The sequence below is a fragment of the Stegostoma tigrinum genome, chromosome 3 (genome assembly GCF_030684315.1).
Source record: "Stegostoma tigrinum isolate sSteTig4 chromosome 3, sSteTig4.hap1, whole genome shotgun sequence".
In the NCBI taxonomy this organism is placed as follows: Eukaryota; Metazoa; Chordata; class Chondrichthyes; order Orectolobiformes; family Stegostomatidae; genus Stegostoma; species Stegostoma tigrinum.
In genome coordinates, this window is record NC_081356.1 from 21,358,956 (window position 1) to 21,385,211 (window position 26,256).

The 26,256-nt window shown below is 39.7% G+C and overlaps 1 protein-coding gene across 8 annotated transcripts in view; it reads right to left on the reverse strand.

Moving 5' to 3' along the window:
- Positions 1 to 26,256, reverse strand: part of adgrl3.1 (adhesion G protein-coupled receptor L3.1) — a 633,648-nt gene that overhangs the window by 139,250 nt on the left and 468,142 nt on the right. For all 8 annotated transcript variants that reach the window (XM_048527072.2, XM_059643687.1, XM_048527071.2 and 5 more), the window contains exons 7-8: positions 4,791 to 5,081; positions 2,694 to 2,797 (exon numbers count right to left, since the gene is read on the reverse strand). In XM_048527072.2, coding sequence (XP_048383029.1) covers positions 2,694 to 2,797; positions 4,791 to 5,081 — 395 coding nt within the window. The remainder of the gene's footprint in view (positions 1 to 2,693; positions 2,798 to 4,790; positions 5,082 to 26,256) is intronic.

Here is a 26,256-nt window from a genome sequence, read left to right on the forward strand (position 1 = left end):
ACAGCTGAAGAAGAACTGAATGTATTCAGATATCCACAAAATGAAGTGCTTATGGTACAGCTAATTAAGTTTCTACAGACTACAGCAAACCGTGACATGTATTTAAAGGGGCTCTGTTTTAGACTGAGCAACTGGCTCAAATTAATATTTCTAAATGAAGTAATACGGAAGCCACTTGTTCAAAATTTTAAAACACCTTTGTCTTTATATTTTAAGACAGACATTTAAGACTGTGCAAGGAGCAGACTACACTGAAATAAAAATAGATTTCATGTAATAACCTGCAAGTCTGCCAACAACTATGATGAGATAAAAAAAGGCTGATGACTTTTCATCTGAACTGAATCGCTTGATTTTCTGGGTTATGTTCACTGTTTTTCAGTATTTGTTTCTGACTTCCAGTATCCACAAATTTGATACTTCTAGAGTTTTCATGCTGTCATCTTGCAACTGACTGAAGCAGCAATTTCCGTGGCTTTAATCTTGCCCTCTTCAACTGGAGAAAAGGGACGGATGATGGAGTCATTCACCAGAAATCTGCTGCTCACACAGGCGATGAATGGAATCCAGACAATCTCCCAGGATGAGAAAACGAGGTGGGTGGGGCAGCTATGCGTGTGGGAGGCGAAGTATCAGTTTGCTGGTGGCGGGATGAAAGTTGGGAAGTATGTTGGCAGTCGATTAAAAGTGGAGTGTGGTTCCTGACACTAAATCAAGAATAAGCATGTAATGTATATCTATTAAAACACATGGTTACCAGATTGCAATTAAATCAATCGTAAATAAGAAACATGTGCCTTCTGATTCTCGCCTGGTTAAAAGTGGCATGCAGGGAACAATGTGGTCTTCTTGCAGAATCTGGAGGGAGTAGGAATTGCTTTCTACATATGTGGAACTTGATTCAATCAGGGGAAGAGGAGTGTGAACTGTTCCATTAATTTCACAGAATCCCTACAGTGTGGAAACAGGCCCTTTGGCCCAACAAGTTCACACCAATGCTCAGAGCATCCTACCTCGACCCGTCCCCCTGTAACCCACCTAATCCACTCATCCCTGAACACTACAGGCAATTAAGCATGACCAATCCACCTAACCTGCACACTTTTGGACAGTGCAAGGAAACCCGGAGGAAACCCACGCAGACATGGGGAGAATGTGCAAACTCCACATAGACAGTTGCCCGAGGGTGAAACTGAATCCAAGTCCCCGTTGCTGTGAGGCACTGATCTACCATGCCACCCCAATTAATCTTGCAACTAGCAGGACCAGCAGGCAAGTACAGAGCTCAATGATGACATGGTCAGGTGGCCAGGAGCAGAAATTGCTGCGAGACTGTTTAAGAGCTGCAATCAAGCATGCTGGGAACTTTGGTCAAACTAGTTTAAACTCTGATCTCAACTAAACTGCGGCCAGGACATACTGTGATGTGTAGTGTCCTGTGTTGACCAAATAAGGGAAATGTCATGACGTTCTCCAGACATACTGGCCCTACTGCTACCTTAATATAGAGTATGGAATGTCACCATTTATGGCATGGGGTACACATTTGGGACCTCTTTACCAGTAAATTCCATTGGCTGAGATCGAACATTAAGATCAGGCTTTAATCAATTCATTGGCTTAGTGCCAGAGGTCGCTCTGGAACGAAGCACATTTTAGATAAGTTAACAGAACAAAACAGACATTTGTTTTTCCCTCTCAGAGGAGGAGAAGGCTTCCAGACCACATTGGAAAGGCACGTGCGCTGAAGTTACTTTCAGAGAAGACAAAGAACCATGAGACGAGACGTGCACAGAGAACTCAGCTGGCCTCAAATCACTCAAATTAGGGTTGTGTTTAATTCAAGTGAAACTTGCATGTTTTGTATTGAGTGTTGGTGCTTAAAGAGTTAAAATAAAGAAAGGTTTGTTTAATTAAGTTCTGAATTGGTTTCATGCCTCTTGTCTGTCACACAAAGGAGCACCTGGCTGAAAGGTTTGAGTACTCCTTTTTGGGCAACAGTGACAGTTGGTGGCACTAGGTTGACAGACAGTTGATCAAGGGTGATGGATGATGGATCAAGGGTCAGAAAAGACAAAGTGAGGTAATGGAATGAGGATCAAGGATAATGGGAAAAAGGGCAAAGTTGATTGAGGGAGGATGCTGAGTGACGGCTTGCTTCTCCAGGGATCCATGTCCGGCAGGTGGGGGTGGGAGGTCAGAGCGAGCTCATGTTCCCGCTCTGAGACAGAGAGGCAGATACAATGACAATGTTGCCTGATAGGGAGTGGTGCTTGTCCTGGTGCAGTTTAAATATGGCAAACAGATCTTGATCATTACAAGGTAATAGCATGGTCTGTGGCTTTGTGTGCATTTGGCTGAGCCTTCAAATGTGTATTACTAACTGTCTGGCCACTGGTTGGATGCACATAGCCAGTTCTCCTGGCTCTAAATGTCAGTCATACTTGTTTCCAGGTCCACCATTGAGACATTCTTTGCTGCAAAAAGATTCCATTCTACAGTTACCTCCATAATTTCCCCTGCTACTTTCCCCGCAATAAAAGCTCCAAGGTCCATATTGTACAATTCCAACCATGGTGAGCAAAGGTACAAAGAAAACAACGTCAAATTGCGAATGGTTACTTAATGACAATACAAATTCTGCAGGAATGCAAAATGAAACACAATAAAACTGATTAAATTTGAAGACTTACTCTTTTTGACAGCAAGTTTATCCAAGGAGAACTGCAGTTACTTAGATCTGGACCTAATGGATCCCAGAGTCCTTCAGGTGACAAGCATGTGTAGGTGGCTATACCTGTAAACATTGAAAAATTGTCAAGTACATAATTGGAAATAGATTTCATTAGCAACTCCCTCATTTAATGAAATTTCAGGTACTTCTTTGTCATAAAGATTCAAATAATTAAATAAGAGCAAATAAGTTAGTGGCTAGCTAGTCTTTGTCCATACTGCTCCATAACTTTCTACTGGAGAACATGAAAGTCACCCTGCCCTTCCGACCTTCCTTTCCAGTCCCCAAATGCCTTGCTGCACTTGTTTTTAGACACCGAGATGGGGTAAGTGTCTCCAGAGTGCTGGCAAGTTTCACTGGAGCAGATTCCATCTGCTGGTTCACTATGGTTACTAACCCTGGAAAGCTTTTTTATCCAACAGCAATGCATATTTATATTAGTTCTTACCTTGGGATTGAACATAGAATGTGTTAGAATTCTGTCAAGTAATATAACAGGGCAACACTAGATAAGCACCCAAATTGAAAAATGTGTTGAAAATTTCTCCCCCCACCACCTCCCTCCACCTCCACATCCCCATTCCCTGATTTATTACAGTAGCAATTTAAATAGACTGACAATTTTTAACCATCTGTGTTTAATGGCTGGGACTTTTCATGGAATAAAACACTTTTTTCTAAAAGGGATAAACGTAAGATTAACACAGTGATCTCCTGACTAGGTTGAGACAACCGCATGAATCTAATGATAAGCAAGAATCTGCTTGAACTGAAATTAGTCTCATTACAAAAAAAAGTATTTAAACTTAGATCCGTATCTCCTGTTTGATTCACACCTTTCTTGAAAGTGGGACTAATGTTGATTTTTGTTGGTGCAGACTCAATGGGCAAAAAGACCTCTTCAGCACTGTATGATTCTAGGATTTTATATTGGGATGAAAGTGGTCTGCTTATTAAAAAAACACTGACGATGGGCATGGACATATTAAAGTGAACTGTATTTCAAGCAATATACTTTAAACAGAGAAAAAGAGAAGGAAAATGAATTGGGTAGCAACAGCACGAGAAGACCCTCTCAATCTATGCTCCTCTTAGCCCCTTAGAAAAGCAAATCGGAGAAATGCCCATTCACCAAGAATTCGGATATTTATACATGTCACGCTGTGAAGGATACATCAAATTGGTCATAGTCTCAAGGTAAAGCTAAGACCTCAAGTACTCTATTTTGGACCTTGTAAACTGCATATTTTATATCTTCCCATTTCTTTTATCGTACCTTCTCCCCTTTCTAACCTTTATATCTGCATTTGTGTATGCGTTTGATGCAACATTTCAGTATTTTTTGCAGGGTAAATAACAAAGCTCAATTTTCTTTCATTCAAGAAACCTCTAATTGGTTTCTTCATTTGGAACTACGATTACTTAACTGGTTTATGGCTGTGAATGAAAACAAAAAAAAACTTTGTTACAGCCAATTGAAGAGTTTGAAAAAAGAGAAGCCAGTTCACCCCTCCTTATCCAATCATAATAGATTTAACTCATCTGATTGTGGCAGACATTATTTGCTGTTCAATGTTAGCACCCCATAGATTGGTGCATGTGTCTATATTTATCAATCTCTGGTTTTCAGTACAGTTGCTGGAAAATATTATCATCTAAAATGAAAGACTACGGAAAAGGAATTATATTATATAGCTGTAATGATTGGCTAAAACTGGCCGATGGCATCGTCTGACACTAACATGAAACTGAGGTCGGAATCAAATCTGCCACAAAGTGAACAGAACTTCATAATGTGAGTCACACACACAGGCTCATAATTTGAGTATTTACAGATTGTGGAATTGATCAGATCCTAGACCAAAACTTACATCACTCTTTATGAGGGTTGAAACCCTTTTACATTAATTACAATCAAACAAACTGAAGTTAAATCTCATTAAGTTAATCATTTACAAGAAAATCACAGTTTAAAAATTTCAATCTGTTCAATAAGACCAGCATGGAGGTTCGCAGTGGGGGTGGGGTAAACATGAAATTTCAACAAGTTTCTTACCTATTGTTCCCAGAGGACATGGTCTTTTAGCCATCTCGCCTGGAGGAGTTTTGGGCCAAGATATATCACGTTTGTCTGTGGCTTCGCAACATTCAGCCCCCTCAGCAGGAAGATGTGATGCTATCGGTGTCTTCGTCGTGGTCCTAAGAATTAATGGAGGATTCTCCAATGCTGGGGTTGTTGTGGTCTTGATACTCTTTCCTGAAGCTATTGTTGTTGTGGCTATGGTAGTGGCCACCTTAACACTGGGGCTTTTTGTGACTTCCATGACAAATGACGAAGATGTTGATTCTGAAACAAGGATCCAAAATTATGGTCATCATCTGAGAACCAGCATTAGAGCACTCATTTACAGAACAGTTGGTTTTATGGTGACTAAATAAGACACATCTTATTTACATTATCTTATTTACATATGTACTTCTTATTATTGACATGGTAAACTTGCATTCACATCAAGACCATGGGCATCCCACTTCTGAATCCATACATTTTAAGTCAGACACTTAATTTTACAGTCAAGGAACAAATTGAATTCAATTTCACAGTGGAAGTAAAGTACTTTTCACACGGTAAAACATTCAAAAGTCAGACATACAAAATATAATTTGACTCTAAGCCACAAAAAGAAATGTTAGGGCAAATGATCATAAGTTTGGTCAAACAAGTAGATTATAAGGACTGGTTTAAAGAAGGAAAGAGAGATAGACAGGCAGAAAGGGTTAGGAAGGCTAATTTCGCCCTTTTGAGTCATGATATCTTCAGGCAAGGCTGCCAATGGTAGAGCAATTCAAAATCAGCATGTAACACGTTAGACCTGCAGATATCTCAAACGGATGTGGATTATAAGAGAATACTGAAAAGGGGTGAGACCACAAAGAAATCTGAAAATAAAGATGAAAATTTTAAAGTATGAGCATTGGTGAACCAGAGCCAGTGTAGGTTGGTGATCACAAGGTGGTGGGTCAATGGGATTTGGTGTAAATTAGGACACAGGCAAGGTAGTTCTAAATTATCTCAAGTTTACCGGGGCTGAGAAAGGAATGCACTGGAACACGTGCACTCAGGAAAGACTGATGATGCAAACATGTGACCGTAAACTCGTGTCTGGGTCCAGGAGTTTGAACAGTCAGACAGTCACCGAATCATGGATCTACAGCACAGAAAAGGACATTTGGGCCCACCGCATATGTACCAGTCAAAATAACCACTCAACTATTTGAATCCTGTGAACAAGCATTTGGTGCATAGAGATACTGGGAACTGCTGATACTGGAAAATCTGAGATAACAAGGTGTCGAGCTGGATGAATACAGCAGGCCAAGCAGCATCAGAGGAGCAGGAGGGTTAGGGTTGGGGTTGGTGCATATCCTTTTGTGCCTTGACATTGCAACTGCATATCTAAACACTTCTTAAATATTATGAGGGTTTCTGCCTCTACTGCCCTTTCAGGCAGTGACTTTTACATTCATAATGTCTTCTGAGTGAAAAGGTTTCTCCTTCAATCTCCTCTAAACCTGCTGTCCCTTACCTTAAATCTCTGCTCACTGGTTACTGATCTCTCCATCAAGGGGAAAGGTTTCTTCCTGTCAATCCAATTATGCCCCTCATAATTTTATACATTGCAATCACGTCCCCTCTCATACTTCTCTACTTTAACAAAAACAATTCCAACCTGTCTAATCATATATGATCTTGTTAAAATCAGTTTTCACCCAGTTGAGAACTTTGACTTCAAGCCCATCCTTTTCCATAACAGTCTAACAGAGTTTTGATTATTGGCTGCAAAATGCTCATCCATTGATACTTCAACCATTTGCCCAGCTTCATTTCTTGAGTCCAGGCTTGCCCCTCTCTTGTGGGGCATTCTACAGAGTGGCTTAGAAAGCTCTCCTGGATGCATTTTTAAGAATTCTGCTCTCTCTAAACCCTTTCCGCAATGACTATCCAGTTAATGTTGGGGAAGTTGAAATCTCCGACTATCACTAACCTATTACTTTTACGCTTCCCTGAAATTTGCTGACATATCTGCCTTGTTATTTCTCTCAGACTGTTTGGTAGCCAGGATACATTCCCAGCAATGTGACTGTTTTGGGTTTTATGTCCTACCCATATGGCTTCATTTGAGGAGCCTTCTATGTCATCTCTCCTTACTGTTACAATCAATCCCTGGATCAGAATTATAATTCTTCCTTTTTTTTCTCCTTTCCTGTCTTGCCCAAAGACCCTATTTCCTCGAATATTGAGCTGCCAATCCTGCCTCTCAACCGTCTCTCAGTGAGCAATGAAAACATTTGCCTATGTTTTAATGTCTGCTCTCAACTCATCTGCCTTGTTTGTCAGACTTCTGCATTAAAATAAGTATCATTCAACATTGCCAAACTCCCTTGTACCCTAACTGGCGTGTAATGTCTATGTCTTCCTGTCTCACCCACTGTCCCTTCTAATTTTGGCCATTCATCCTGCCGAACATTCTCTCTGGATCTAACACCCCGTCAAGTGAGTTTAAATCCTCCGCAACAGTACTAGCAAATCTCCCTGCAAGGAAATGCTCCTGTATTAGTTCAGGTGCAACTTCTCATTCTGTACAGGACCCACTGCTCTCAAAAATGATTCCAATGTCCCAGCTTTCTTCAACGTCAGATAATTATATCACTGAGGGGGATGGGGTCAATAGCCAGGGAATGGAATTTTGCGGTGATCACTGAAGACAATTGGTGTGGTGTGCTCATTGGAAGGAAGACATTGCTTCTCAATCAGATGTTGGACAATTTAGAGTCAATAACCACGGAGCACAGTTTTAAGGTAAGAAGCAGGAGATTTAGAGGGGATTTAAACCATACCCACTTTTCACATTAGTCTGCTGACACTTAAAAATCGTGGCAGTCAGTGACAATGAGGGTCAGGGTCTAGGGGAGAAAGAGGGGCTCAGATCTCAAAAGCTGTTGGGGGTGGGGGGTGCAATGCAGGAGGAGTAAGGAGGGTCTTGCCTGGGGTTTATTAGTGGTCTGGGCTAAGAATAGTTGAGGGCTGTATGCAATAAGTATGGGCTTGTTCATTAGCTCTGCCTGAATAACTACATATTTAAAGGATTCCCATGCACATATTCTATTTAACAGAGTGTGCCTGGTCAGTACAATACCTGCCCTGTAGTATCGTATATTTTATATCGCACGTTACAAGTATGGGAGAAAAAAAACTACAAAGTAATAGACGAGGGCTTATGAAGAAAAGGAAGTCTAACTAAATAATATTTTATGAACAAACGGTAAACAAAAGAAAGTGTTGTAGACATTAGTGCAGCAAAGAAAGGAAAAAAAATGGAAGAATTATGGGGCACGCAAATAAATACTGGAGTGTATGCATTGAGGGAACTACTGCTCACTGAGACCTGAGAGCAAGAAGCAAAGGAAAAAGTAATCTATTGAAGAAAAATTGACAAGCACACGATGAATTGGGGAGTAGATCTTAATTCAGATGGTATTGACTTTTGGGTTAGTTTATAATGCAGAAAGTTATCGGAACATTTGGAAATTTTTTCAGAGTGGTCAAGACTGTAAGCAGTAGAGGAATAATGCCTCAATTAAAATTCCCACTACGTCATAAATGAAAAACTGCAAACTGCCAAATATTAAGGATTTTTTTTTATGATTACAATCAGCAAGCGCCAACTGTTCAAATTACACAAGAGTTTTGAAACAGGCAAATTGATTAGTTGTGTTTCTTTGGAAGCTCTGTTTTCGGATCTAACAAGTTTTAGACAAATTCAGTTCAAGATACATCTTCCCTGATGTGATAGTCTCAATGATATACTCTCAGGTTCTAGCCAGATGGTGCAAAAAGTCGATCACCTGCAGCATCTTAATTAATCTCAAAAAACACTTATTAAAAATATATGGGTTTAATTAACTGTTGACTATGTTGAAAATTAGGCAACTCATAAACTAGACCCTGAGCACAAGTAATGTGGCTCTTCCTTTAAACTTCATATATGATGAGTAAAATATGCAACATTTCTGTCAGATTACACTGAGGATCTCACATTGATTATGTGCAACTGGATGATAAGTACAAAAATACTCCTGATCAGTGCAAAATGAAAGGATGGTCTATCAAAATTAAAAGGAACGAAAATATATTCATCTTTTTGCTGGATTGAATTGTTGCTTTGAGCCAGTTTCAGGCTTCTGTGGTGCTGTAGGAATGTTCCCACCATATTTTCTGTTTCCAAAGATGTACAAGTTAAATGGATTGGCCAGGCTAAATTATCCACAGTGTTCAGGGACGTGAAGGTTAAATGTGTTAGCCATGGGAAATGCAGGGTTACAGGGATAGGTCTGGGTGGGATGATCTTCGGAGGGTTGGCATGGACTTATTAGGTGGAATGGCCTGTTTCCATACTGTGAGGATTCTAATCTCTTCACAACCACTGGGATCATACTCAAACCATTAGTTTCTCGGAGCCCATATCCCCATCATCTCCCTGAAATACTGTTTCACTTTGGAGAATTTGAATCTCACAGAGGCTTCACTTCAGCTGACTCTCGAAACATACACAAAGCCAAGGTTATGGTGACCTTTGGAGTCTGACAAGCACAGTTAATATTATATTAATGGTTCTCGTCGACTGTACCACAATTTAATAGTTTGATGAGACAGTCTAACTGTTTTTTTGCACTTTGATATAATCCAGAATTGTTTTCTCAGTGAATGGTGTCTGTATTCAAATCTCTTTTGAAACAGAATTCATTTTTAAGCTGAGAAACAAAATACAGGAAACGCATGGGTTTCACAGTCATAACACAAGTTTTAGCCAATGATACAGTTGTCAGTGACGTCTCCTTGCTCGAAAAAGCCTTTATAACATTTGTGAAGCATTTGTCAGAAAAAGGCAAAGATTCAGAGTGATATATTTCACACGCTGAAGCACTGAGGCCGGGCAGCCTCGAACATTATAATGTCACAATGAATCCTCAAAATTATTTACCCGCTTTCAAAAGCTACGAAACTGCAGGTGCTGAATTTCATGTGACTGCACAAGATGATTAGTTAGAATCTAAAACAAAAACTGAGTTCAGGAGTATGACAGAGTTAAGCGTTGCAGCCGTTGTTGATCACACTCAGCTGGAGTCAGACACCATGCTTCTATGAAGTGGACTAAAGAGATTATTAATCAACTAAAGGTGGTGTTGCAGTTTCCCAGTCCATCTGTGGCCAATCTGTCTTGCCTGGAGCATTATGGATAAGCGTCCCATATGAAGTGAGAACATTAACACTTGGCTAGCTGTTCGATGTCAGTAAACTTTCTTAAAAAGTTAATGCTGCAATTGTGTCAAGATGCATGTTGTCTGACATTCGGAATGGAATCTTCCCAGGCCCTTTTTGACTTCGGTCCTGGTGAGAGATGCAGGAAAATTCAGTGACAGTACCAGTGAGGCACTTCCTCACATCAAGACTGAAAAGTTGGATTTTCCAACCAAGTCCGGGCCATCGCGATGAAATTCTCGCTTGTGAGTACTGAGGTGATATAAACAGGGATTATTGCACATTATTCCCTCCGTGTATTTGCTAATCTCACCTCAGTAATGTGCAGGCTCTCATTCACCCACCAAGCAGAAAGAAATTGGAGGTCGAAAGCTGCTGCATTGAAAATCAAAGCAGGTGTCTGGTAACTCCAGCTTACTGCTTGCTCCTCTGGACCTAAATCTTGGACACTCTGGAGAAGCATCTCAGAGTCCACTCCAGAGGAAACAAGTGCAAGCATTCTCATCCACTAATACTGGAACCTAACATGGACCAGCCTCACTAAATCGTCATGGCACATCTCCAACCCACTTACAGTACACCTCTTCACTACTCTGCTGCATTTTGGAGTACTTTAGCACTTATTATTGCAATGCTACCGCAAGGACACTCTATATGCTTGGACAGGTAGACCCAGGTCACAAACTGGGCCAAACTGCATGGTCTTTTGTTCTCTCAGAACTAACTCATTTTCAGCTGGATGGTCAGAGCATTTTTGCTTTGATTTTATTTTGCAATTTGGTCCCGCCCCTCGCTAAAGCCAACAGGCTCATAGTACTGCTATCTTGCCTGACCTTTTAGTGCAGACACAAAGGCAGTCTGTTTATCATGCATGTTAGCAGTGATTAATCACAGGGACGGGTATGTTGCTGTGTGGCATAGTACTATACCTGTGTTACAGCTGGCAGATAACATGCCAAGGGCACCACATGTGCTTTAGTAAATGATGTCCTTAAAAGTGAAGGGGAGTAATCTTCAGTCAAGTCAAGGGAGACCACCTTCAGTCAGTGAGTCCTGGCACATTAGGTCTAGGCCGGCCTCCTCAGTACAGGACTTGGGGAAATTCAGTCAGCTATTCAGTCACTAGTGGGTAGTCAGGGTCAGGTTCCTTCTTGTGGAGGGTGAAGAGTTCAACGTCAGGCAAACTACCATCCATCTGGGCTCTTTCTGCCCACTGCTGTCCAGGTTTAGTGGAGCTGGCCTATGAGGACAGACTGAATCAGGCAGGACTATATTCACTGGAATTTACAAGAATGAAGGGGGAATCTTGTAGAAACCTAAAAAAATTCAAACAGGCTACTCAGGGTAACCGTAAGAAGGATGTTCCTTCATAACAGGGAGTCCAGAACCATAGGTGACAGGCTAAAGATACAGGGTAGGCCACTTAGCACTGAGGTGAGGAGAAATTTCTTCACCCAGAGAATGAAATTCTCTGCCACAGAAAGTGATTGAGGTCAAAACACAGCCTGTTCAAGAAACAGATAAAATTCTAAGGGTTAAAGTGATCAAAAGTTACAGAGAGAAAACAGGGAAGATGGTATTGAGCTGTGAGATCAGCCATGATCATACTGAATGGCAGAGCAGGCTCAAAGAGCTGAATGGTCTGCTCCTACATGAGTCTGGGAGGTAGTTGCAGTAGTCAAAACAGAGTGAGGTGTGAAGTAGCAGAGAAAAGATGGTGGTACTTGCCACAGCAGATCAGAAGAACCACTGATCATCTTCCTACACTGCTGGGTGTTCTTCTAGATGGCTGAGAGTGCACTGAGGGTGGTGGTAGCCTTGTGCCAGACTGGCAAGGTCCAGTGTTGCAACCCTCTCTAATGGTCTTGGAGGTGGAGGATGGACATCCTTTGCACCAACCCATCCACCAGAAACCTCCAGGCCCCCTTCTGTGATGTGTGGAGCAATTTCATCTTATCTACCGTGTCTGGGGCAAATGTCATGATTTGTGCAGGATAGGTCTTGACCCTCAGCTCTTAGCACAACAGCCTTTTCACGACACTGGTGGCCCCAGTGGTCTCAGAATATTCCAGCATTGCTGAATGTTTTCACTTACAGTGGGTAGGAGGATTGTGTCAATGTTGTACAAAGTGAAGCACTATACAGGCATTGTACCAATTAATGTAGCGAGTTTGGAATGAAAGCAATGAAAATCTTGTCAGGTCTCACAGACAGAAACACTCCAGGAAATTTGACAAAAATATCAGCAGATTTCTGGCAAGATTCAGTCCTTAGTTTGTTATTTTGTATACTTTACTCCACAAGACCAAAATATACACCTTCATTTGCCACTGATCAGCTCATTTGGTGAGCGTCTTCATTGTCTTGCAGTCGAGCCTAACCTCCTCACTATTTATCATCCCACCAATTTATGTATCTGAGGTTGTCTCTGCTTGGAAGTACCCTCTCTCTTTTCAAGTTGAAGTCTTCTAATTGTCCCTTCAGCTCTGCGTGCTCACCTACCATCCTGAACTGCATGGCAAACATGTCTCCTGAGCGACTAAAGTGAGGGAGGCCATTCTGTGAAAATCGCAACTTGTGATAATTTGGGAGCAGGTTTGATGCACCAACCTCTTTATTTCCAATATCCGAGGGAGGAGGGGGGAAATTCAACTCTGTACCTCAACAACATGTAATCTGCTCATGATTACTGAGAGTGTGCATAATACATCACAAAATTAACAGCAGCTGGGAATTTGAGAAAATCTGATTATTAAATCTGATATTAATGAATTCACACTCAAGTCAGAGGTTTGAGGTTTTGAAATTACATCAGCTTGTGTCAATGAATCAGGGTAGTACACGAGAAAAGCTGGAAACCCAGAAAATGACAGCACCTTCTGGCATCCTCAAATAGTCACTCGGGAAATTAAAAACACTAATTTAATGGATAGGTAAATGTCAACCAGATTTACATTAGAAACCCATGGTGACAACTTTCATTAGCACAAATGAGACTTTCCTTTGCCTTCCAATGAATATATTGCTATAAAATTAGCCCCTGCAACTGACTTTTGCAGCTTCTAATACTGTGCTGCAGAATTGCTTATCTCACTTCACATAACAAAACTCACTCAATTCACATCACCAATGAATTTGTTATTTTTAAAATTAACATTGTGTTCTTTCTTAATCATTCCATCAGTAATAGATTCAATTTCTTTAATTGTTTTTACAACTCATTGACATAAAAGCTGACATAATATTCCTGGGAGAGAGATAATGGGAACTGCAGATGCTGGAGAATTCCAAGGTAATAAAATGTGAGGCTGGATGAACACAGCAGGCCAAGCAGCATCTCAGGAGCACCAAAGCTGACGTTTCGGGCCTAGACCCTTCATCAGAGCCTAGGCCCGAAACGTCAGCTTTTGTGCTCCTGAGATGCTGCTTGGCCTGCTGTGTTCATCCAGCCTCACATTTTATTATTAATATTCCTGGGAATTCATTTCACCACATCATTGTTTAAATATATTGTTAGTTCTATGTTAAATCTGGTCTCAGTGATGTTTCATGGAGGTTTAGCATATTTCTGCTTGACTTATCTTTAAGTCATAAGATTCTCTTTCCCTGTCAAACCAGTATAATCAACCATGTTAAATGACATAACTTTACGTAGCTGTAAATATACAATCAACAGAGCTCAACGGACTATGTCAGTGGAGACACCAACAAGCTCAACTCAAAAGGCTTTTTGCAGGAATGTTGTGTTCAGATTTCACAGGAGAGCTCCCCCAGTGGAAAATTATGATCTTGTGTGGAATTCAACTGTGGAGACCAGGAAGTCACAGCTTCAATCGTCTCCTCACTGAGGAGCAGAATCTTCTGTTTCTGTTGGTAGTGGGCTTGGAGGTAGAAAGGGCACTAAATGAGTTAGGATGCTGGCATACCTGAACACCACTACCTTCAAGCCTCCACCAGAATTAGGTCCGCGTCTGGATGCAAAGCTCCATAGTCAACAAGAACTGAAGTGGCAAATTAATGACGATTTAAAGGCTTAGTTTGCTGCCACTGGCATCAACCAAGCAGGAGCTGAGTCTGTTTTGCAATAAGGTGTTTGGGAGTGCTCCAGTCTTTGGACTTGTGGCACTGGCAGGGAGATGGTGGTACTGAAGGGAGGGCTTTCTCTTGATCAAAAACTGTCAGTGTCTGATTGATGGGCTAGGCACCGGGCAGTTTGGGAGTTTGAGAATCACCTCTCCTACCCTTGCTTCCACACACCCTCTCCTCAAGGCCTACGACCTGAGAAACCATCCCCACCAAATCATTTAAATTTATCCTCAGTCCTTCTTTTTCACTAATGCTTTCACTTTGGCTCTTCCTAAATCTCTTCCATCCTCCTATCCGAAGGTAGATTACATACTTATGTTCAAATATCCTCTCTGTCGGCCTCAAAGTGTTAACTTACTCAGCCTGCATGGACCTGGTGTAGCTTATTAAATTTATCTGATGTTCCCTTTCAGTCTCCTAGCTAATAATTTTATGGTACTGTTCAATTTTGTTGCAGCATTATCAAAATGCCTTGTTCTCACTTTCCTGCAGCTGAACTCTTATGTTCTTTGCATCTTCAATACAGCAATAATTCCACTTTTCTTCTACTGACCAGTTAAACTTAATGTACCTTGATAGGCCCGGTGGTTCAATACATCTCCTCGACCACTTCCTTGTTTTTAGTCTCTTGTAATGCACCTTTTTCCTCTGGTCATCATCACATGGATTTCACCCATGGATCTTTTGTTTTCACTGTAACTTAGTTATTTATGATTTAACGCTAGAAGTCAGCTGGCTATGAAAATCTTCATGAATGCTTTAAATGGTTTTCCTTGATCCCTTACCAATTCTCCAGATCCATTTGTCACTCATTTCCCCTGGCATTTATCAAATACAAGTGCTGGATGCAAACAATTCTCTCATACACTTTTAAACCGCCTTTCTTCTGAAAGTCCTACTTTCAACAATGACGTTTCAAGATCAAGACGGCCCTCTTTTCAAAACTTTATGATAAATATTGAAACATTGTAAACAAAAGACTAATTAGATTAATCAGTCCCTTTTGTTTCCCATTATTGGTTGTCACATCTATAATCGGTTTCATTTTTCATTTGTTGAGCTAGTTGGGGCAGAACAGGAGATGACCATTCGGCCCCTTGAGCCTGTTCTATCATTTAATTAACCTCATGGTTGAATGGTTTCTTAGCTTTGTCAATCTTAGTGGTGTAACCATGAATTTCTTGCCTATCAAAAATATAACTTCAGTTTTAAAATTTTCAATCAAGTGAGAGTGAGACAACTCTGAACTATTTGAGACTTGCAGAACTCTGATATGGCACCTTTTACTTGCTTTCAACCACCAGACAAAATTGCTTCTCTCTTATCTGATCAAGTCATTCACCCATTTTAGCATGTTTCAAAGGTAGATCACCCCATATCACCCATATTCGAGGGAATACAAGACACCAGTTACAAGTAACCAATTACCACAATTTAACAGTTTAAGCCGTAGTCATCATTTTGGGAAGGTTTACAGTGTAGATTTATAAAACTAACATATGTTTCTTGAGGTGTCATGCCCAGAATTAAGCACAGTCTCTAAATGGGATCTAGCAAAGGTTCACTTGTAATAACTTGTAACCCTATATGTTCCAACTTCCTTAAGAGAAAGACCAGAATTTAGCCAAGTTAGCTTAGTGATAGGCTGTGATATCAAGACTTTTAATAATGTATTTGAAAGTCAAAGGGAAACAGAATATATACCATTTAATGTAGATTCAAAAGAACTGAATTGGCATTATCCAGGACAATTCAGTGATCAATGATGCAAATCACAAAATATAGCTATTTTCTTTGGCAGCCCAAAGTACAATTTTCATAAGCAAATAGTTATTTCTAAGAATGTACGGTTAGGGTGAATATCAGAAATGGGAAAGATAATTTTTTGTTAAGGTCATGGAAAGGAAATCAGTGTTTTCAAAAAAAAACTGGACAAGAATAGGTCTGACAAAATGATATCAAGCTAAAACATCAACTCCATTACTCTTGCCATCAACTCCTTCTCTGTTCTTGGATGCCACCTGATCTGTTTTGCATTACCAATATTTTTTTGGGTTTAATGTTGATAATAGTTCAAGTACAATTTTAATTTTTTTTCAAGTTTCTATCAAACCTTCACTTTGGTTTAATTAATTAATTCCAAAACAAAAATCCAATTTTCTTGCATGGTTGCCATTCAAATTGAAAACTGTCAATTACCATTGATAATATAAAGGCATCAACAAGTGAACAAGACCATATCATTAACATATAGCAGCAGGTAATGTAAGGCTAGAAATGTAATAATTTAGAACAACTTCATTTGCTTTAAACAGCTACTTTTAAGATAATTATTAAGAGCTGATAACTCGTAGAACGATCAAGAATGAGAAGAGACATATTACCGGTAAATGATTTTTACAAGAAATAAATGTGATATATTTCATGTATGGAATGTGCTGGCTGGAGGTACAGTGTTTCCATCAAAGTATTCAAGAGGGCATTAAATAATTACTTAAATAGAAAAAGTATGGTTATGGAAGAAGGTTAGCAGAATAGTACAACATTACGATGCTCATTCGGGGAAGTAGTTCAGATAAAACAGACGGAATGGCCATCTTCTGCAGCTTAACAATTCTGGGATTGAAGACGTATTGGTTTCACGCAGCAATTGTAATACATTGCCTGAAAGGACAGTGGAAGTATACTTAACTGCAATTTTCAAAAGGGAACTGGATAGGATTTGGGACAGAACATCTTTACCCAACCATTCGGAATAAAGAGAATTAGGAATTATTGGATAATTCTCTCAAAGTGCCAGTATTGAAAAGATGTGTCAACTTCTTTGTGCATTGTATAAATTTAATTTGTATGTATGATTAGTCTCTCTAAAAGTAGTTGTTAGCTGGAATTTTATTAAAGCGTATGTGTATGTGTGTGCATCTGTGTATGTGTGTGTGAGTCAGCCACAAGAGTCAGGATAGTGACCTATACATTTTGGTAAAACTTAAGTCTTATTGGAAGTACACAGCAAGGCATGTCAGCTTTCATCAAGATAAAACAAACTATTTTTAATGCTTTGTATTGTGAATTTTGAAAGGGTTTGTATCTAAAGTACAATAACCTGCCTTTCTTTTTCAGAATAATCACTACCTTGAGCAATATCATGTCCTAGATCCACTGATTGGACATAGCCAAGTGATTCAATGCAGTTCTGTTTCACACAGATGGCTGATGATTTGTATCAATTGGAGTGTGGAGTTTCCAAATGATTTGTTCTTCTGGACATAGACCTTGCCTATGTTTTATATCAAAGAACAGCAAGTGGACAGGGAACAGCTCCAAGCCTCATGCTCGCCTATCCAAAACGTACGTAAAAGTCAACTGAGAGTTGAGCACCTAAGCTGTGGAGTGAATATGGATAACAAGTAGTCTTATAGTCACAAAGTGCTATTTGAATGCTTTTACATTTATGTTTTGGAAACTAAGCATTTTTAAAAAAATGATCTGTTAAGATATCTGGCTATTTGTTGTTTCCAAAACTATCTAGAATACATCAGTAAATACTCCAAATGAAAAGGCAACCAACAACTATTAGAATATTGCACTGCATATACCTGCCTGGTAGATTATTCAAGTCTATATGTCAAGAGGAAAAAATACTGTACATTTAGGATGCTGGACAAAGCTGTTCACTTTATCTGACACCAGTGTTCAGCTGTATAACTAGTGGTCACCCTCTAACTATCATTCTACCATCTGCTGCAGTGTTAGGTTGGAAAATCACTTCACGAGGGTTAGTTAACAGTTTCCAGCTGTCCTTCATTACACTGGGCCCAACTCAGATTCAGACCAAGGTCACAGCGTGAAACAAACCAAGCCACTGCACCACCTGAGCCCAAGCACTTCTAGCCTCCTCATTAACTGTTTGACATTGATGCAACAGGAACTTCATGAGCGTTTTCAGGCATCAGCACAACTCAGGTGGTGCAATTTGCAATATTCAGTTATTGTTTTTATTTTAAACTACATCACTAGGATGTTCAATAACTTACTCACGCAGCATCTTAAGGAAGAACTGGCTCAAATACAAAACATTTCATTTCATTAATGCTACTTGCAAGACAGAATGCCAGTGTGAAGCCTGCAGAAAGGTTACATGGTTTCCAACATGCATCCATCATCATTCAATGAGGACATACTCTGACTTATCACTTTCCTGCCTTCCTAGAAACTTGACAGAACAAAAATGCATTTCCAGTACTCTTCTTTTTAATTTAAAATTTGTTTCTCCAAATTATTGAGTCTTGCTTAAACGTCTGAGTGAACAGATCTTGAAAGCAAATCAGGCTGATGACATCGCCAATTCCTAAAGAGTTAAGTCAAACGCAGCATGCAGGCTGTACAAACCTGCAACTAGGTCACAGATTAAGAATTCTATGATGAGTAACTCATCTCCTGTCTCCTCAGCGCCTGCACATCATCAGCAAGTCAGGAGAATGATGACATATTCTCCACTTGACTGGATGAAAGCAGCTCCAACAACACACAAAAAAGTTTGACACAATCCAGGACAGAGCAAAATGTAAACCAAAAGAGCTGCGGATGCTGTAGATCTGAAACAAAACAGAAATTGATGGTAAAGCTTAGCAGGTCTGCAGCATATGTGGAGAGAAATCAGAGTTAACGTTTTGAGTTGAGTAGCCCTTCCTCAGACACTTATTGCATTCATCATTGATGTGCAAGTGGCAGCCGTGTGTACCATCATAAGATACATTGTAACGACTTACGAAAGCTCCTTTGGCAACACATTCCATACCCGTGTCCACAACCATATATGGGCAACAGATGCATTAGAGTGCCATCACTGGCAAGACAATACTATCCTAACTTAGATCTACATCACTGTTCTTTCATTGACACGGTGGGTATATCTATAGCACATGCATTACTGTGTTGTAAGAAGGCAGTTCATCACCATTTTTCCAGGATCATTATCGAAGGGCAATAAAGACTTCCATCCAGTGATGCCCGACAACAAAACCCAGGTAAATCACATAGAAAGCAGCAGCCTTGAAAGTAAGAGCTCAGAGAGACACTTGTGCTTTCATAGTTGAACTTTATCTTGCATTTTGTTACAATGCTAATAGTGACGTTTCTATCAATTCAATCAATCAAAAATATATTGCCCTCAAGAGCATAAAACTCTCCCAGCGGAAAAGCTGATAGAGACAGTGCGATAGGACACGCGAAATACATTCCACATACTACATTCCTGTCTCTGCCAGGCTGAAGGACCATTGCTACAGTAGCCCTGAGCATCTCATAAAAGGGAGAATTAGTTGGCAGTGCTGGTTAGAAACCAATTGACTTTTCCTCAAAACTGGAGGTGTGCAAGTGTTGACTAAGGGCTAAATTAGGCTTGGTGGCAGTTTCCTTCTCCTGCAACCAAATGGCTTTAAAGCACTTGCCATTCAGTCTCAGACTGAAATATACCTTCTTGGGCAAGATGCCAGAGTGAATTATAAATGCTAGGCAAGGAAAGACAAGAAATAGAAAAAAAAAATTGCAACTTTCAAATTGCACCTAAACATTCTCCATGCTTTCCCTTACCTTCAAGCACAGCCACCCTTTCAGGTGGCTCATTCTTAGTGAAACAAATACCTTGGCATCCCTAAAGTGGCTTTGTAGTTACCTCAACTATGAAAAGAAACTGCTACCAGATATATCTGAATTGCTTGGTACAGCATTTTGCAACTGTGAAATTAAATATTCAGCTTTAACAGTCAGCATTATTGAAGATGCTCCATTTGAAATATTCACCAATTCTTTAATGTTGTTAGAAAAATAAAGTGTTTTCCCAAGCTGTCTGTCTCAAACTAACCCATACGATTTGATTTTGCAGGCATCCTCTGAACAGATATCTGCCAATGAGAACATATTTTAAACCTATTTTAGATATCTCCGTGTGCCCATACATACTCCGCTGTTATTAAATCATTCAGCTTGGCTGCTTCCCCTTTCCCTCAGGGTTCTTGCAGTCTTGAAAGATCCAGTACTTTGGGGCATAGAACACCATTCTGAGCTGACAAATATTTCTGAGAAGAGGGTGCCAGTTTAATTTTTTTATTAGTAACCGGATTTGAAGTCTGTTATTAGTAGTAATTAAGCTCAAAAGGGAGCAATTACCTTTCCTTTGTAGGAAAGCAAATTGAGAATGACTTCAGAATCGGGGTGCATTTCCTTGAAGAATTTCTTGCTGTATTACTGCAATTTTGACAGGAGCCCAGTTCAACCCTTAAAAGGTGAACATTTGCAAAACCTTTGTTCAAGTTACACTGATGGAGCAGGGGAAGGTCTCAGGAAATTATCCTGAAAAGCTCAGTACAGAAATAGCATAATTCCATGTTTTGCTGCACTATAAATTGCCCTATAACGTTTCAATTTTATCTAAATGAATCACACAAATAACAGCATCAAAACATGTACGCTCATTAGGTGCCATTTTCTCTTGAGCAGTTGACAGAAGATAGCAGATAATATCACAACTGAATAAAAAGCAATATGCTTCACTAAAAACTCAAAACACCCATTTAACATGAATGTTAACTCATATGCTGTTTTTAATTCTAGTTCTAAAATGGGAATGGTAGGTGCCCAAGGAGTTTGTTCACTGGCAAATCAAACAGAGGAATTAACTGACTGAAAAAGTGAACTGTGAAAACATATTATTGCAAGAGCAAATAAACATCACTATACAAAACAAAAAATTCTCAAAGGAAATTAGAAAATCAAACCTTTCCATAGAGAGTGCATGATTGGAACATGGAATTCTTGTATCTGATGTTCATACTGTAACATTTGATGAATTTATTAAATTATTTATTCACTTCAATTGTTAAAGAAGTAATTAGATTTTGTTTGAAATGGAAAGCAGTGAAAACATCTGACAAGCAAGAAAGAGGGATTGCTAGGTGGCCATGTGAGGAAAGCACTACTGTAAATTGCAAGTCAAATGACCTGTTCTGAGAACAGCTTAATGCACGTATTTAATTTTCTTCTTTAAGAGCACTAGCTTGAACAGACCTTGATTACTTGTAGTTTTAACTAACATAACAGCAACATCATAGCTATCAATGAGAATCCACACAAGTCATGATGGGGAGCAGCAAAATTTGAAGCCACTGTACAACACTATGATACACTTACATGTCATTGCATACAATGAGTTTTCACTATTTTCAATACAAAACAAATCTTGTCATCTTCAAAAGCAAAGTCAACCTTGAGGCTCGTTAATGTTGGAACACTTAGAATAGATCGAGTGCTCATTTGCCGAAGACTACTCTGCCAAGATCGGCTATTATAAATTATGCAACAGAGGCTCAGTAATGGACAATAATATCTTACATAATTAAGTTATAATGGAAGGAACTTGCACACTGTTGGGTTATTAAATGCCCATTTATTTTCTCAGTGCCAGGTGCACAGATGATAGGGCATACAAATCATTTGGAAGATGTGCCAACATTGCTCTTTTACTCAAACAACCCCACATGCTCTGTACATTAGGAGGTAGCCACTATGCAGATAACCAGCCACCTGCTGCAAAGATTGCTCTCTGGTTAACTGCTCAGTCAGAAAGTGTAGACCAGTTATGCTCTGGTCATTGAGAACACAGAACCACACTTTAAAACAGCCTTGTACTTTGAATACCTCCAAGTAGCATTCAAATTTCCAGTCTTACTTCACATCCAAAGTGGCATAATCAATATTTCACACTGGTGACAACAGAAAAAGAAAGTACAATCCAAACAAATAAACACAGGATTACCCCGGTATCGGAAGGTTGAGAACTGTATATTCAACTGATAAATGAGCTCACCATTTTATGCTATTTCCATTTTTATTACACGCTGGCAACTTTACTAGTTTTCAGGTGACTGAGGTTAATGATTTACCAATGTTAGCAGTATACATGCCCACCATCAGCTTTTCAAGCCACAAGGCAGCTTGACAGCATGTCAGAAAAGGAACTCAACTCAAATGAGATACAGTCAGTCAGGTCAGAGGAAGGTGCAACTAGAGAAATTACAAACCATCGGTTAATACTGAAAGTGAACCTACCACTGCATTCACAGAAACCCGAGGACAAAACCTTTTAAGACAGGCTAATGGGTATTTAGAATCCGATTACCAACAATTTACAAATAAGCAGCTAAAATCAAGCTTTTAACAGACAGGTAGTTGAGATAATATTTGGAGAGATTCCAGATCACCCTTGGGGAAATTGTAAACAATAGCATTAACAGCATTTTGGTGTAATATTAACTCACAGAGCAGACAAATTCAGGTAGATCTGCATAGCTCAGCATCCCATGGCTACTTTTGACAGCCATGTCATTAGAATGGTCTGGAGAGAGATGCATTTATTTTTGTTGAGGTTCATTCTGAGCTGCTTTATGATATAGGACTCTGTGGCCGATAAACTGTTGCCAGGTTGTATACAGGGACTGAATGTCTGACAAGGAATTTTTCTAAAATATACTTTTACCATAAAATTTGCAAAAGGAAATTAAAATTAGACCTGTTTTCAAATTACAAAATAAAACTGCCTCTATACAGCATTTTCCAATCTTAAGTGCATTAAACATTTGTAATACTCCTAAAATGCACAATATACATTCTGTGCCAGGCATACAGCTCAAAGGTGAAATGTTTCAAATTATAAAATACAGGAAGTGCAGTTGATATTTTTTCCCTATGCCATGTGCTCTACTCTGAGATACCTCAATACAATAGCAAAGCTTTAATTTTTGCAAACTGTATTCCTTGTCATAGAATGTTAAATTGTGTTGTATTTTCAATCTCCTGGTCTATTACAGGATAGTGTGCAATTTGGACCGGAAATTGCAGATTGTGCTGCTCGCATGCATCTGCAGCTTTTCTTACAGGCAGTAGTGACTGAGAATTTGAAATATGTTATTGAAGGCAAATTTATCAGTTGCTTCATGCATCATGTTAACCATTGATACATAGTGTTACCACAGTGTTTTGGTGGCTGATACAGTGAATGCTTAAGTTCCCAATTAGTCAACAGCTGCAGCTAAATTTTTTATTGCTACATTTAAATCGTGGAAGTAGAGAGTTTTTCCTTGAGTAGCCAGTAATTTCAAGTTTGCTAGGTACCGCATTCGATTAAATGTTGTCTTAATGTCAAAAGCAGTTGCTCTCAACTCATTTCTAGAATTCAGGTCTTATGTCCGTGTTTGGATGACAGCTGTATTGAGGTCTGGAGCCCAGTGAGTGTTCCTGGCAGAAACCAAACTGGGCAGATTACTGGCAAGTGCCAATCAACAGCACCGTCACTGTTACTTCAGTGGCACAATTTTGGAAGGAATATAGTATCAGGAGATTTTGCAGCTTAAATTTTCTCCTTATTTTGCTGGATGTCCTTCGATGTCAGATATCAGCTTTTCTTTTCAGATCTGGCTATATTCTTACTAACTGAACCTTTAATAACTTTGTAAAAACCGAAAGAACTGAGGATGCTGTAAATCAGGAACAAAAATAGAAGTTGCTGGAAAAGCTCAGCAGGTCTGGCAGCATCTTTGAAGAAAAGATCAGATGACGCTTCAAGTCCACTTCTGAGGAAGGGTCTCCGGACCCAAAATGTTTAGATTTTTTTCTTCACAGATGCTGCCAGCCCTGCTGAGTTTTTCCAGCAACTTCTGTTTTTGTGCTATAACACCTTTGCTTCTAATCGATCCATTGTTCCTCTTCATGTTCAAGAACCTTTTGTGTCCTTTGCTTTTTGTTTATTTTTAGATTATTTCAGTGGAATTGTTCTTTTACTTTCCAGATCTCGAGTGCTTTTTCTTCTTAACCCCAACCTCCAGTCAGCAGCTCGGAGTTTTTTTTTGAATAGTACTACCTTTTAGTTTGTGATTGTTTCGTGCAATTCTGCTCCTCTTGCCTCACCCAGATTCTCATGTTGCAATGCAGTATTGCTTCCCATGCTCTGCAAATTCAAAGTGCCAAGGGGACACTTTCAGTACAAAGTTCAGGCAACCCAAAATACTAAGGCCAAATAAAGTTGGTGGGAATCCCAAAATTCTTGTGATTCTTATTCCCTTGAATAAGAAAAAAAACAGTCAATGTGACCTTGTGTGAGAATAAATTAATTAACGTTTCATGCATATAGCAGTTGCAGAGAAATCCCATTATACTTGATCTCAGAACACTCCCATGTGCTTTACAGCCAATTAACCATGATTGGAATACAGGTATTATTAGAATGGGCTAAGCATGGCAGCCAAATTACACATTGCAAAAACAGAAATGAGGTGTGTTGCAAATGCCATAGGATTACCATCATGCTGTACAACAGTTGTGCCAGCAAATTGGATTCGGCATGGTATTGAGCGAAAGAAGATAACAAAGTTGATTATTTGTTTGAGAGCTAAGTGGCCTGTGCTTTGAAGGTAGTCTATGAGCATCAGTTATTCCTTGTTGTTCTGAGCAACTAATGCTAAACGCACAAAAAGAAAGTACATATCAAGGATGAAATCTGATTTATTGCAAGACCATGAAATGTAACACAGTGCACGTGTCACAACCAGGAACTGGATAAAAGAATCAGAGTGGCAGAATATGTATTCTATTCTGAAGCTTTCTTTTGCGGTAGGTTCCTAATGTATGTAAGTGAAAACAGACAATAAAAATGGCTTTCCTGAGCAGTGGCTTTTGCTAATGGTATTAAGATGAATTGAAATCTTCAAGATTATGAAGTGGGGTTAACCATCACTGGATAGGAAACAAAACTTTTACCAACCCATACCAAACCACACAAAGCATCCAACAACATGTGTGCACCAACCACAACTGCAGAACGCAATGAGAACTGCAGCAGCTAATTAAATGCTGTGGCAACAAGAGCAGGTCAGAGGCTGGGAATTCTGCAGTGAGTAACTCAGCTCTGAAACATCCCAATGCTTGCACACCACTTACAAAGCACAAAGTAGGATAATGATGGAATATTCTTCCATTGTCTGCATGCTTCCAGCTACAACTATATTCAGGAAGCTTAACAGCATCCGGGACAAATCAACCCACTCGACTGTAACCGTGTACACCACCTTAAAGAACCACTTCCTCCACCACCAGTAAATAGTGACAGCAATGTGCACCATTTACAAGGTGCACTGCAGCAACTCACCAAGGTTCTACTGACCTCCCAAATCCATGACCACTGCTATGTGGAAGAGAAGCAGATGCAGAAGGAAAACCAACCATTACAAGCACCCCTCCAAGTCATTCACCATCCTGGCCTGAAACTGTTTGTTTGCTATTGGTTGGTTCAGAATCTTGGAACGTCCTTCTGAATAGCATCTGGGTGACCCTCCACCATGAGGACTGTAGCAGTCCTGGATTGTGGCTCACCACAGCCTTGTGAAGGGCACTTAGGGCTGGCCAAAAGTTCTGACCTCGACGGGATGTCCGCATCTTGTAAAAAATGAAACAAACACGACTGAACAGTTTCTAGAACTGATAAAATTCGACCAGCTTTTGTTCTTCCACAATACAAATGCTAGATAGGATTTTTAAAACTTCCTTCAATCACAAGCTGCACATCCAAGGCATGGCCACAGTAGTAAAATTGAGTAAAGCAGTGAATAGATACTCTGCAAGTATTTTAATTTCTCCAACATTTAGAGAGATAATACTCAGGTCAAAATTGCTTTGCATTGCAAAGTGATTTTAATACCTTTCAAGTTGGACTGAGAACATAACTGTTATTGCAGAACCTGACAGAATGCTGTATAAGTTATCACCCACCTGCTTCAAGAGATCTGCCCCCCCCTTTCATGATAATAGAAAGAAGAAGTCAAAAAGAGGACATTTGAAATGTTTTGCTGCAGGTCAAGTCAAGTTGAGACTCAAGGCATCAATTAAATAAATGATAGTACGTTGTACTGCAGTTGGAATGGTTTCCTCCCAGGCTTAAGTCATTGTAAAAGTATGTAGCTGAGGTACATGATACAGTAAGACTTAACCACTGTGGAAATATGTCAGAGTCTTGTCTGCTCACCAACAGAAGAATACCATTGGTTAATGTCTTCATTACTCGATTACC